Below are 13,691 nucleotides of genomic sequence, written 5' to 3'. Positions count from 1 at the left end.
ATTTGGCCTCAAGGGTACGGGGGTTAATAAAATTTATATTTGACAATATGTTGAAGATTATTGACAGGAGAACAAACTAGTTGAAGCTCGTATTGTTGTTGTTGTGTTGTCGTATTGTGTAAGGCCTGAGTGGACGCTCGAGTTGGGCGTGCAGCGGGGCGGGGCGTGCGGCGTGCATGTTAAACAAATGCAAACGTATAGGAGCGGCCTTAGTGCACGCTGCTCATATCACTTGTGAGCCCGACGTCACGCTGCACGCCCCGCCGAACGCTTCGCTTCGAGCGTCCACTCAGGCCTTACACTTAGAGAGCAACGAATGATGACAGCGGAGTTTTACGGTCATTACAGCAGTGACATGCACTTCCACTAGTTTAGTCTCCTGTGTGATATTGTCTTCATCTCAATTCTGTATGATACTGCGTGATGTGATATATCAGAAGATTGTACTAGGTATATATAAGCAAATGTCGGTTTAGTACCGAATCGTGGACTGTGGGTCCCCTCTTGCCAATAATGTAATTTACGAACGTTATTTTAATAAATAATTTGTCGTCGTAATCTCTGAGTTTCTTTTAAGAAATAAATGACGATCCTATAGGTAAGTACGTTTTTTTTTATCATTAGAAAAAAGGTAAACAATCTTGACGTGTCTTTTTCTTGAAGAACGCTTTTTAACCTTTTGGACGTTAATGACCGATATATCCGCACCGTAAGTTCAACGCCAAAGACCGATTAATCGGTCACAGACCACAGAGCAACATAAACCTATGTGCATATGCATAAAGTTCAATTTCAGTTTTGACGCTTCGGTAACGTGGCGTCAGCGTGACAGCTTTTGTGTTTGACACGATGTCGAAAAGGTTAAAGATAAGTTCTTATTACTTATGAAAGCAAAAGGATGTAAAATGATTGGGCATGATTTTGTAATTGTTAAATTTTTGCTGTGACTTATTTTTCAAAAGTATTTTAATAAAAAGACACGTCAAGATCGTTTACCTTCTTTCTAATGCTAAAAACTAAGTTTCAATGTATTCAATTGAAAACAAACAATATTTTGTTTAACAATTTATTATTTTAAGTAATATTAATCAGCACTTTGGTTCATTTTTATTTTACCTAAAATTACATTTTGGATTATTGATATAGTTATACAATGTACATCATCACTACTAATAGTTGAATCTTATAAGAACTATTCTGTATACATAAGTTAAAAACGTCGGGTGCATACATACATCTCCTACTCGTAAACAAATATCAGTACTCTCGTGTAAGTGTATGTATAATGTGCATTTTCAATAAATAATGTGCATTAAGCACTAAACATTAACAAAGGAATAGAAATACCCACAACGTGGAACATTTGTCGTGCTAGATGTTTAAACATCTGAATGAAATGACTCTGCACTGCGCCAAACGAGGTACTCTCGTTTAAAAAACATCTGTTTTTCATTTCTTTTGCCCTTTCGACCGACATATCCGAAATGGGAGAGTTCTAAGACCCCTATTAACCTCAACACGAATGGCGCCATGTACCTAGTCATTTTGTTCAGCTGTCTAGACTCTAATATTTGTGCATTATTCCTTTGTGTATGGTTGCTAAGATTGTGTGTATCGGGTTCATAGACTAAATGATATCACCCACAGACGTCGCTTTACGACGCGTTGACGACGATCGCAAAGTCACCACAGATTGGCGATCTTCTATTTGCAAAATACATCGCCGAGAGCCGCACTATTCAGTTGCAACATGCACTATTTTACTACAAATAGTCCATGTTTTACATAAATTTGTAATTTACATAGGTACTGGACGGATCTGAAATGAGCGGCACACTCTCATCTTCAATGAGGAAGCGCCAATGTGGGGTAACCGGGCATCGTATGTGATCGATTTAGTGGTATCGTCTTGGGTCGTCCCATTCGTTTTTCGTCAAGTTCTTAAATTAGTCCTATTCTGCTTTCGTCACGCATTCTACATTGAAAGCCACCGACGATTGTGACGAATGTAGAATGGGCGACGAAAGCAGAATAGGACTAATTTAAGAACTTGACGAAAAACGAATGGGACGACCCAAGACGATACCGATTTAGTATTAGGTAAGTGGTCAGTCGGGTGTCAGGTTCATATGCAGGTGGTGATCTCCTCGACGTAGGAGGCGGGGAAGATGCCGTAGCGGCCGTCCAGGTCGCCTGCCCACCAGCCGTCCTCCTGCTTCTCGTGGATGTTTATTATATCGCCTGCACAGAAAAAGCATTATCAATCACCGCCAATCACATAACGCGATGCAGATTGTACACGGCGATTATAATTAACCTTTTCAACGCTTTTCGTCTCATGCTAAAATGTGGCTTATACGCCAAATGGTTGCAATATGAAGAGCGAAAATAAACCTTATCTGTCAGCAGGAAAATTGCTTTGACAGCGTCCGTCATAGCACTCATAGCCTTTTTAGTGGCTGTTGGCGTCATGGGCACGACAGCACTCGACCATTTTAGTGGCTCTTGGTGTTGAAAAGGTTAAATAGGTAAAATTGAGTTTCAATAATTTTTAACTGCACCACCCTCACCAGAGGACTTACGCAGTCATGTACCCATGTATAAATAGTAAGTACTGACTTTTGAGTTTGTGCGCGTTACGTCCTTAGATGTCCCACTAGACTATACTTCGTTTTTTTTAGCATTAGAAATAAGATAACCAATCTTGATGTGTCTTTTAATTGAAAAACACATTTTAAAAATAAGTTACGGTAAATATGTACCAATTATGAATCGAATACGATCTTTTATAGTCTTCTGCTTTCATAAGTAATAGTTATTGATTATTAAAAAGTGTTTTTCAATTAAAAGACATGTCAAAATCGCTTACCTTCTTTCAAGTTCTTTCTAATGCTAAAAAAACGAACTATCTAATACCTTTAAACGAGCAATTCTTGTTTATTTATTTATATATATACATATATATATATATTTCGGGGATCTCGGAAGCGGCTCTAACGATTTCGATGAAATTTGCTATACGGGGGTTTTCGGGGGCGAAAAATCGATCTAGCTAGGTCTTATCTCTGGGAAAACGCGCATTTTCGAGTTTTTATATGTTTTCCGAGCGAAGCTCGGTCACCCAGATATTAGACACTAATAATTGACACCAATGTTTGACAAAGGGAGAAGTGATGTACCTGGCGATAGAGTCAGCTCGTCGTTTAGCCTGGCCTCGTAAATGTACAGCGCTCTACATTTGCCGATAGACTTGGTGGGTGTCGCATTGTCGCCGCTCTCGTTCTTCAGCATGTCGGTCAGATCCGTAGAACTGTGAGAACTGTCGCTTTGCGAAGAAAACTCGTCTGCAGAAAAGTATTAAATTAAGTATGGTTAAACGAATTGCCTATTGGTTAACTCTAACTTCCCAAACGATTCGATTCGAATTGATGTGAACAATATCAACTCAAACATTTAATTTCTTTTAGTAATACACTGTATATATCTTGTTTGTAAATAAATGATTATTAATAAAAACTCAAACATATTTATTGTCAAAGATTGTGCGTGAACATTTTTCGATATATATTTGTTAGCTGCATACAAGTTAGGCGACTATGTGTATGTAGGCGGCAGTAAGGGCTCATTTAAACGATGCGAGAATTCGCATGCGAGTTTCATTACATTGCGGGTTTTGATCGGTCGGTTGAAATGGACGTAACCAACAGTCCGCAATGTAACTAAAATCGCATGCGAGTTCGCGCGCCTTGTAATTCAGCCCTAAGTATAGTTTGTAGCTTTCTAATAGAGCCCGAAGGCTAATCCTATTGTCTATTGTTAAGTAAAACCGCTCGTGCCACGTGACACAACCACCTGCATAAAAAATCGGTACTTCGGTTACTGAGTGCCGGCGAGTCGAACGCTACGGAACCAGTCTAAAATGTGTCATCGAGATGCGTAACAAAGACGCGTTATCGGAGAGCGCACCTACACTGGTTTTTTGAGCGTTGGACTAGCCCGCGCTCAGGTGCCAAATAGAATAATTAGGACCTTTTTTTGCAGGTAAGTAGCACGTGCGGTTTTACTGAACAATAGACAATAGGATAAGCCTTCGGGTTTACATAATCAACGTTTGTAATTCCTACATATTTATCTTAAAAATAATAAATCAGTGGGTATAAAAGTCTATTTTTTTATTCGGTAGACTAAAATGACAGTTCATAGTAAGAAATGAATTTTATGTTCATACTATGAACTGTCATTTCAGTCTACCGAATAAAAAAATAGACTTTAGGTATAAAAACTTGTCAAGTGATAACCCCGTGCCGACACTCACAGCTCGGTCATAAAACTGCGGCGCGCAAAGGAGATTCACGGTTCGTGCGCGGTTATAACTTTATAAGTTTCAATTTTGCTTGCAGGCGGCGATATTGGCAAGGTGCGAAGTCGGTGGAGGGGGAAGTGGCGCTGATCGTCACAAACACAGGTAATCTTATGGAATGTCCGCCATTAGTACTAGCGGCAGCCGCTTGAACTAATTTTACTCCATAAGATTTAACGTAGAAAGTCCGCCAAAATGAGGGCAGCACCAGTCGTGCACCTAGCGAATAGGTGTAATTTTATACCTAAATCTGACTTTTGTGAAGGAGTGAATTTTCTGTACGGTAGTGCTATTAGTTATTCTGTGCCTTCGGGCTCTACTAGAAAGCTACAAACTATATAGCAAGTTGACTGACCGAAGTCGCTGTCCTGCTGGTTGGAGAGTCCGTCGCCGGCGCCGCGCTCGCTCCAGTCCAGCGGGCTCTCGGGCGGCGGCGGCGGCGGCGGCGCGGCGGGCGTGTCCGTGCTCCGTCGGAACGACAGGTGCTCTATCCGCAGCTTGCTCGACGCCCTGCTCATTATCGAGTCACGCCTTTCCCTCTCTTCGCCGCCGCCGTTCACGCTTTTAGTTAGCGCCGTGTAATTTGGTTGCAGATTTTTGTTGACTTCGTTCTGATAGTCCTCCTGCAGCCATGGAGGCACCTGTAAAGATTGCCAATAAAGTTATTTGGTGTTCATGTACAATTTTACCGAATTATAAATCCACATCACAGAATAAACAATGATTTTTCACTAGGCTTGACTATTAATGTTTATGTTTTTTTTTTAATTGACCACGACACTGACTTTCAGTACGCTCTGTTGCAGGCCTTGCTTGTCCCTGATGACTTTGATGTGTGTCGCCAGGGGGTGGCTGACGGGCGCCCGGCTGTCGAGTTCGTTCAATGTTGACGTTATTTTGTATCTTACAGCTTCCAAATATGTCAACATTGATTTCATCTGAAAGCAATTTTAAATACATCATTAATTACCTGTCAGTATCGAAGGACCATCCGTTAAATTAAATGCTTCGTCATTTCTAAAAGTACCTATAGCTTCAATTAAAAGAGTACGAATAAGGGAAAAAAAATAGTTATTTTCGATACAAGTGCGAAAAAGAGGAATATCGAAACGAGTGGCGATAAATTAAAACACGACCGAAGGGAGTGTTTTAAATCGACACGAGTTGCGAATTACCTATTCGCACGTGTATTGAACAACGTTTTACAGTACATAAGGCACTTTAAAGTTTCGGCATACGCACGAAAAGTGCTATTTTACGCACTAGTGCGGAAAAGTAGCCCCATATGTACTGTAAATATTGTTTTTCAGTGGGATTCTTCTTCCGCCGTGTCTTATCATTTTATTTACGGCGCCAAGACAGACAGTCGGTCTTGGGTTGTCTGCTCGTCATGTAATAAAACTTTGTTTTTTTTTCTCATTAATCCTGTATAAAGGTGGGAGGTTATAAGAGAGTGGGATTGAAGAGTGTAATTAGCAGAAAGCTTACGTGATATAGTTTGTCGGCGACATTCTGTTGCGAGTCGTCGTTGCCGAAGGTAGGCGTCTGCTTCATGGCCATGGACAGTTTCTCCAAGCCCTGCTTAGACTTGCGCTCTCTATCAATATCTTGTTTTACTAGTTGTAGAATTTTTAGCAGTGCCTGTAAAAATGGAAATATTTTATATACGCTACTGGTAATAATTATCTCGCGTGCGAAATTCTTTTCCTAACAATATTAATTAGGCAGAGACAGGTATGTAGTCTATTTCACTCGCATAATAGCTAGGTACCTATTGTCACGGAGCACTCATGCTAAGGCTCGTACACAGCCGAGTAAGTATAGTGCCCCTCAACGCGCTATAACGCTAATACATATATATGCATAACAGCCATTAGCCATTGGAAAATTCATTCAAAATTGTATATCGTAGTAACTCTCGCTGCGAGAGTCTCGCATAACAAATTGCACGTTCAAACCGGTTTTTCTAAATATGGCTGTTATGTTTATATATGATGGGGCAGTGTCGTTCACTTAACCTCTACACAAAACGTACATTATTAGTGGTGTAGTGTACCTGCTTGCGGCGCTCTTTGTTCATGGCGAGCGTGGTGTGCTCGCAGTAGAAGTCTGGCAGCAGTTGCTCGGTGGCGCCGGCGGGCGCGCTGCGCACGCGCCGCACCACGCGCATGTCCACGTGCGGCTCCGCCTTGCTTATGGGGCCCACTAGGTTGTTAGAAATCTGAAATAAGTATATTTTATTGTAATGTTTTTATAAATGTGTTGATGGCCTGTAATTGAGACTTCCAATTCAATCCGGAATACCAATTAATTTCTCGGAAATTTTTCAGTCACTTTTTTGGTAAAGGAAAACACCATGAGGAAACTTCAAAGGTATATGTATGTGACGTCTCTCTATTTTTTAACCCCCGACGCAAACAAACAATAATTTATTTGGAAAAAAGGGTAACGTTTACAGGACTTAATGTAAGTAAACAGTGGGTTGTTTCACCTTTTCGGCTGTATACAACAGCATGCAAATCCATGAAGCCATCTTAATAATAATTACATTTGAAAACTTAATGACTATAAACAACTTTAACATTTTATTAAAATTATCATATATTATAAGCAAAGAGGGGTGTTATATGGTTGACGCCAATGTCTGTCTGTCTATGGCATCGTAGCTGTCCAACGAATGGACAGATTTCGATGCGATTTTTTTACGTGGAAGCGAGTTTCCTTGCGGTGGTTCTCAGCTATGTTTAATAGAAATCGATCGGCAGTTTGAAGCGTAAGCGTATCAGCTATTTCCAAAATGATTGTACCTAAGGCACAAAATGATTTTTTTTGGCATATAGCGTGGGTTTTTTTTTATATATATTTTTAATATAGATGGTCAAGCAAATCTTGTCAGTAGAAAAAGGCGCGAAATTTTCTATGGGACGATATCCCTTCGCGCCTACATTTTTCAAATTAGCCGCCTTTTTCTACTGACATGATCTGCTTGACCATCTATAGTTATATTTTGATGAAGTCAGTTGTTTTTTGAGGATGAAATGTCAATGGCCGTACCTCAGCTAGCTGCGGAGGCACCGCCGCAGTCAGCCTGAGGTAGCAGTCGGCTGCGGTCTTCAGCTGAGCCAGTCTCTCCTCCTCCAGAGATTCAAGCATGCCAGCGCCTTTCATCACGCTCGATTCCCACTCGAGCCTGAACGAAACAAAGGTCAGTTGGGATCAGTGAACATATGTACAGTCACCACACGGGATTGTCACGCCATTTAGGGTCCTAGCTAAATTGGTTATTCCATACTTACGCTATGGAATTTCCAATTTAGCTAGAACCCTAAATAGGGTAACAATCACAGAGCGTGTGTCTGATAAGACGTGTCTCACGATTGTACATTTTCCTACTTGGTTTTCAGGGCACTTCCACCAGGAGCATATTACCCTACTTCACTGAAAAAAATATTTTTAAAATCAATCTGACACCAATAGATATAAAATAATAACAATTTGTAATGGATTGCAAGCGGCGAGTGACTGAAACGCGCAAAATAGTGTAAAATATTATTCCGTATTTACGGTAACTAGTAGAAAGGGCGCTAAGCACGAAGAATTTCGTACATTGACCCGCCTATTCCTATCTATCGCATGCGCACAATCATATTGCTGTCCCGCCCTTGATGCCAGCGGTCAATGCCACTGCGCGAGCAGGACAACAATATAATCAATGTACTAAATTCTTCCTGTTAAGCGTCTTTACTTTAGCTTATGTGTGATAGACCGGATTGAGTAATAAATACTTACTATATAATATTGATAGGTTTACCTGGCCCTTTCCGCGTGAACACAGACATTGTAATATTCGACTTCAGTCTTTTTAACGGCGTCTTCCGTCTTCCTCTTCTTGACTAGGAGCTTGGCGGCGTCCCGCTCGCTGGCGGCGCCGGCGACGCGGTCGGCGCGCGCCGCGCTCAGGATCGAGTGCGCGTGCGGGATGTGCCCGACGCTGGAGCTGCGCGGCATCCGGCTGCAAACAACATCCAACCTGCTAACTGGTAACATGCTTATTAGCGCTTTTTAGTGGGTAGTGCTTTTTCACGAGCGAAGGAATGGACAATTTCACATTAAGTAATCGTGACAAAACGTATTATGTATAATACCTTAAGGCGGTAGCCGCTTACGCCAATACGATTTCCCAATATAAAAGCTATGATTTGCGATTAACAGCGCTCATAAGGGTCCAATATCCCTCAAAACATCCCTTTACTATTGATGATCACTTGAAATTGCCCGTAACTTATCGCCGACAATAATGTTTTCACATTCGCATGGCATAATATTCACATATACATATAGAGAGACCATCGCATTGCTGACTAAGCGAAGGATCCTTCAATTCGACGACTGAACATCTCGTTTAGTACTACTTTGTCAAAATCATATCGCGATGTTCAGATCGTCGAGTGCATTGCAAAGTAAGCAGACCTAATATCTAACGTAGCATCTTGCAGTTTCTCGTTTTCCCTTGCCGCTGCGTGCGAATTCTTCTTAGATTTAACTTCGTTTGTACGCCACTCGGAGAGAGTCCGCGAAGTTTTATCCACGTTACCCTCGATCTGAAAATAAAACAATGTTATTAGGTTACGTGGTCGACGCAACGCCAATAGGCTTTATATGTATTTTCGTATAAGTACGTTTTTTATCTCACGGAGGCGTTGACCGTAACCCTATTATGTATTATGGTAGCTATTCAAAACTGATTTCGATACAAAACATTCATACAAGAAAAATTAAAAAACCACATATGAACGAGTACAAATTCATATTTCTATTTACCTTTTTTCTCAGCTTTAGTTGATTGTCGATAACAATTTTCATAGGTTTTACTAATTCCTCTGTAAGAGCGTGAGAATATGCCCTGGAACATTCGAAGATACACTTTGGTTATTACGAGTAATAATATTATCCCGTACACAGGATACGTGGCTCGAACATCTTGGGAGCACGCGCGAAACCGAAAACAAGAAGTACTTAAGTAGAGACCCTTTAGACAGTACAATGAAATTTAAGCGATTTAATTATCATCGTTTAGTTTGTTCAACGCGGTTTATCGGTGACTTCAAAAAGGAGGATTTTCTTTTAAAATTGGTAACTAGTTATTACCTATGAATATCTGCTCGTTTCTCCATCTCAGTAGCGACATGTTTCCACGCCTCGGCGCAGGAGCCAATGCTCTCTTTACAAGCTTTGCTCAGCTTAGTGCCCAGTTTCGCTAAACACTTCGAATAATAATTTTCAGCTTCTATCCTGGAAATAATTAATAAAAAAAATTACAATTTTCTGACATGTCATTCAAATGATTCAGAATAAGTAGTTTAGTGATTCATATTTTAGTGTTTGTGCAAGAAGGGTTACCATTTAGTTTCCTGTCTAGGTATGTACCTACTGATTTAGTTTAAATGCCTCGAAACGATAACGTTGTTTAAATATAAACGTGTAAACGAATGGTGTATTTGTGTCGAGTCGCGGCGCGGCCCACTTGGCGGCACCTCGCGACGATCTATTTTCGTTTTTGTTGCCATTGACATGTCACGACGTTTGAACTTTATTCCGAAAATAATGCAATAAAATCATAATCAGTAAATAAACAAGGCGGCGTAGTTACAAATACAAAAGTAACAACCAGTGAAAAGCCTGGCCCATTCATACATGATCAGCAACTTGTGTATATTTAATTTATACAATATCCAATGAATGAGTAATTCAAAGTGGTGAAATACTGAAAATGACCGAATGGCGGTTATGTAGGTAGATTGGTAGCAGTGTAGTACGGTGTTAACAAGTGTTAAACTCAATAATTCATCGTGGCGAGCGCCATGGTTCTGATCGTGCAATTGTCCCGCCAGTGCCGGTGATCATACATGTTTCGTTCGACGCGTTCGATATCATCGTAAACAATAACGTATTGTTTCATACCTGTGTTTCTTCGAAGCGTTTACTTTCTACTGAGAATTTGATAAGATTGCTTATCGTTATCTTAAATGAGTTACTTTTTGCTAAAGGTATGCTTAGTCTCACATCCCACTAGCTTGTACAGTCGACGTCACAGATATGTTTACATTTTTTAAACCTTATTACAAGGGAGTACGGTATAAAAGTGTAAACATATTTTAGACGCCGACTGTACCTAAGTAAAAAGAAGGAACCTATGCAAAACTTTAGAAGTTCAAGGTCTTTAACCAGTGCTAACTAACCAGTTTGTATTTCAGTTTATCAAACCAATTACTCAAGCGTAATTAGAGTTGGTTACGATGTTGCCAGGAAGCTATTGTGTTGGTATTTGGCTTGTTTATTTTGTTTTTTTGTTGATTTTAGTCGCAAGTGGTAGTGTCTCCTACGTATAATTTCTGCAGTGGCCGAATTCGGTTTCAGTCGGAATGACATTAGGACAGTTTACCCTACCTTACTCTTGAATTATTTAAGTAACCATACTTAATCTATGTTAGTATTACCTTTCTTGTAATATGGCAGCAAGTTCTTTGCTGAAATCACCGCCTTGTTTAACGTACAGACGAAGTTCATCGAAGCCGCTAAGCGCCTGAAACAAAATAGAAAAGTAGGTGACAGAGATGCGATTTATTTGAAATACTTCTATTTAAAATGCAAATACAAAATGCAAAATACCTATTTTGTATTTTGCATTTAAATGCCTTTTAGTAAAAACCATTTTGTATTTTATTTGAAATACTTTTCGAGACGTATTTTGCATTTTTAATATTCATTTCAAAATGCAAAATACTTTGTGATTAAGTTTAGCCAACATTACCAGTCAAACAAAATGAAATGAACGAATGACGCTTGTATTGCCGAATTTGACCGATAGAGGCGCCTGCTAGCGCCTGGCGCCAGCGCCAGGAGGCCGATTTTTGAAATTCGACCGCTCGATTTCGTGTATTTCGTTCAGTAATATCTCCACTACTAGGCATGTAAATTCTACTAATAGAATCAAAAACTAGTGGTCAATACCACTAAATTCACAATTTATATCGCTCGTATTTCAAAAATCAGCATCTCGCCGTTTTCCACCGATTTTCGAGTGACGCAATCGAGCGATCGAAATTCAAAAATCGGCCCCCTGGTATTGTTAAAAAGCGTAATAAATAAAAACTGATGTTTTTTTTCACTTTTTAACAATACCAGTCCAGTTGTTATTAATAAAAGAAAAGTGTAATAATAATAAAATAAGAACTAGATGCACAATCAACCGAAATAAATGGCCACACAAGTCACAAAATGGAGCCATGGCTCTCTTTTCGTTAGTCTAGTTTTTTACATTATTTTAAGTGAGTATTATTTCCTTTATTTATTTCTCTTCTTAGGTTGGTTTTTTACAATATGTATATAAAATTCAAAATATAAAAACACTTACAAAAATAATATAAAAAAATATTATAAACACATTATAAAAAACCTAACCTAGGGTGCCGCCAGCAGCGGGGCAGGGCCCAAGCTGCCGGTGGTCAGGGCTGCAGAGAGAGGAACCGACGGACTATTATTAATACCATAACAGAATTTATTGATACGCGTACTGATAAATATGACCAAAATGTCATGCATAAGGTGCCATGCCATGATATTAGACGTTTTTGTTCGGCTCGGCATTGTGTCTCTATTTCTCATGATAAATACCTAAAATAAATAAAAATATCTGAGATTTGCTCAAAAGGTATTTTATTTTGAAAAAGTATTTTGAAAATACCTATTTTGCATTTAGCATTTGAAATACAAAACGCAAAACTATTTGGTATTTTGCATTTGAAATAGTAAATCTGAAAAGTATTTTGCATTTTGTATTTAAATGCTTTTTTAAAACCATTTTGTACATCTCTGGTAGGTGAGCAACTAAAAACTATTTGAAATATTGCTTCCTACAGAACAATGTTCCAAATTGTGCGATTCGGGAACATATTCATCTTCGGATACACTATTTGCCATGTACCTACTTAGAGTTAGACCAAGACAAGTCTGCAACGATTTTAATAAAAGTTAATGATCAAATTGAATGAATAAATGAATGATGCTTAAATGTTAAGTGATAAATTACTTTGAAGTTAAGTGATACATTTTAATGTGCTTAACAATTATTGTAGCATAGTAATCGGTCTTAAATTCTAATTAAACAATGAACACTACCTGCGCGAAGTTAGTAGGGAAGTTAAAAAGTAATAATTTACACTGTGATTTAACGTTTTATTTCAGCGAGGCATACTCTCACATTGGATGCTAAGCTAACTACTCGTACCATTGTTGTATCCTTGTTATAGACGGACGGCGTAGTATAATAACCTCCAATACTTTTTAGGGTTCCGTACCCAAAGGGTAAAAACGGGACCCTATTACTAAGACTCCGCTGTCCGTCCGTCCGTCCGTCCGTCCGTCACCAGGCTGTATCTCACGAACCGTGATAGCTTGACAGTTGAAATTTTCACAGATGATGTATTTCTGTTGCCGCTATAACATCAAATAGGTACTAAAAACAGAATAAAATAAAGATTTAAGGGCTCCCATACAACAAACGTGATTTTTGACCGAAGTTAATAAGCAACGTCGGGCGGGGGTCAGTATTTGGATGGGTGCCCGTTTTTTTGCTTGTTTTGCTCTCTTTATTGTTGATGGTGCGGAACCCTCCGTGCGCGAGTCCGACTCGCACTTGGCCGGTTTTTTGTTGATGGTGCGGAACCCTCCGTGCGCGAGTCCGACTCGCACTTGGCCGGTTTTTTATTGCAGGTTTCCTTTAAAATACGGAAACTGGAACAGTTAAGGAAATGCAATACTCCGTTTAGATAGTACAGTGGTGTAATACACTCATGTTAAATTGTATGTTTGAATTGGAAAGTATGTTGTTAAGTATTCTGCACGCTGATTCAAGTTTATTATGTAAACTACATATACCTACATATGTAAGGTTCGAGTAGCTTTCAACACGTCAAGAATGTTATTTAACTTAAATATAATATCTCTAAATATTCTAAAAGCCAGGCTACAAGTAACACTTATTAGAAACATTCATATGACCAATAACTGGAAGGATGTGGTTTATGTGTCCGATATGATAACTAGACGTCGTTTTTGCGAATCGAAGCGAAAAGTCGAAGTCTAAAATACTGCTGCGAAGAGGGGGTTAATCATGATTAAAATATGATCCATCATGATGAATCATAATGAAAATATTAAAATGTAACGAGGAAAGGTTCTAATTATATCGGGTCGAAGTCTTAACTACGACGTTTCTTGCGTTTAGGAACGAGTTACAGTCAAGAAACATAATTTCTTGGCTCTTTGTAGT

General features: G+C 39.3%; 1 protein-coding gene and 1 long non-coding RNA gene across 3 annotated transcripts in view; one reads left to right on the top strand and one right to left on the bottom strand.

Annotated features, from left to right (window-relative positions):
• Positions 1-558, top strand: LOC134661204 (uncharacterized). The gene is made up of 2 exons (XR_010097937.1): positions 1-103; positions 309-558. It is a non-coding gene; the product is annotated as an uncharacterized LOC134661204 (long non-coding RNA).
• A 1,541-nt stretch (positions 559-2,099) lies between these two features.
• The window catches only part of LOC134661168 (nostrin), a 55,236-nt gene continuing 43,644 nt past the window's right edge, over positions 2,100-13,691 (bottom strand). For both annotated transcript variants that reach the window (XM_063517126.1, XM_063517125.1), the window contains 12 exons: positions 10,858-10,943; positions 9,509-9,652; positions 9,182-9,263; positions 8,831-8,961; positions 8,172-8,372; positions 7,415-7,550; positions 6,417-6,581; positions 5,849-6,001; positions 5,146-5,298; positions 4,716-5,001; positions 3,180-3,344; positions 2,100-2,241 (listed from right to left, as the gene is read on the bottom strand). In XM_063517126.1, the coding sequence (XP_063373196.1) occupies positions 2,126-2,241; positions 3,180-3,344; positions 4,716-5,001; positions 5,146-5,298; positions 5,849-6,001; positions 6,417-6,581; positions 7,415-7,550; positions 8,172-8,372; positions 8,831-8,961; positions 9,182-9,263; positions 9,509-9,652; positions 10,858-10,943 (1,818 nt within the window). In that variant the 3' untranslated portion in view covers positions 2,100-2,125. The remainder of the gene's footprint in view (positions 2,242-3,179; positions 3,345-4,715; positions 5,002-5,145; positions 5,299-5,848; positions 6,002-6,416; positions 6,582-7,414; positions 7,551-8,171; positions 8,373-8,830; positions 8,962-9,181; positions 9,264-9,508; positions 9,653-10,857; positions 10,944-13,691) is intronic.

This window comes from Cydia amplana, chromosome Z (assembly GCF_948474715.1).
Source record: "Cydia amplana chromosome Z, ilCydAmpl1.1, whole genome shotgun sequence".
Classification (NCBI taxonomy): Eukaryota; Metazoa; Arthropoda; class Insecta; order Lepidoptera; family Tortricidae; genus Cydia; species Cydia amplana.
Note: the sequence above shows the minus strand (reverse complement) of the source record. Positions and strands in the feature narration are given on the sequence as shown.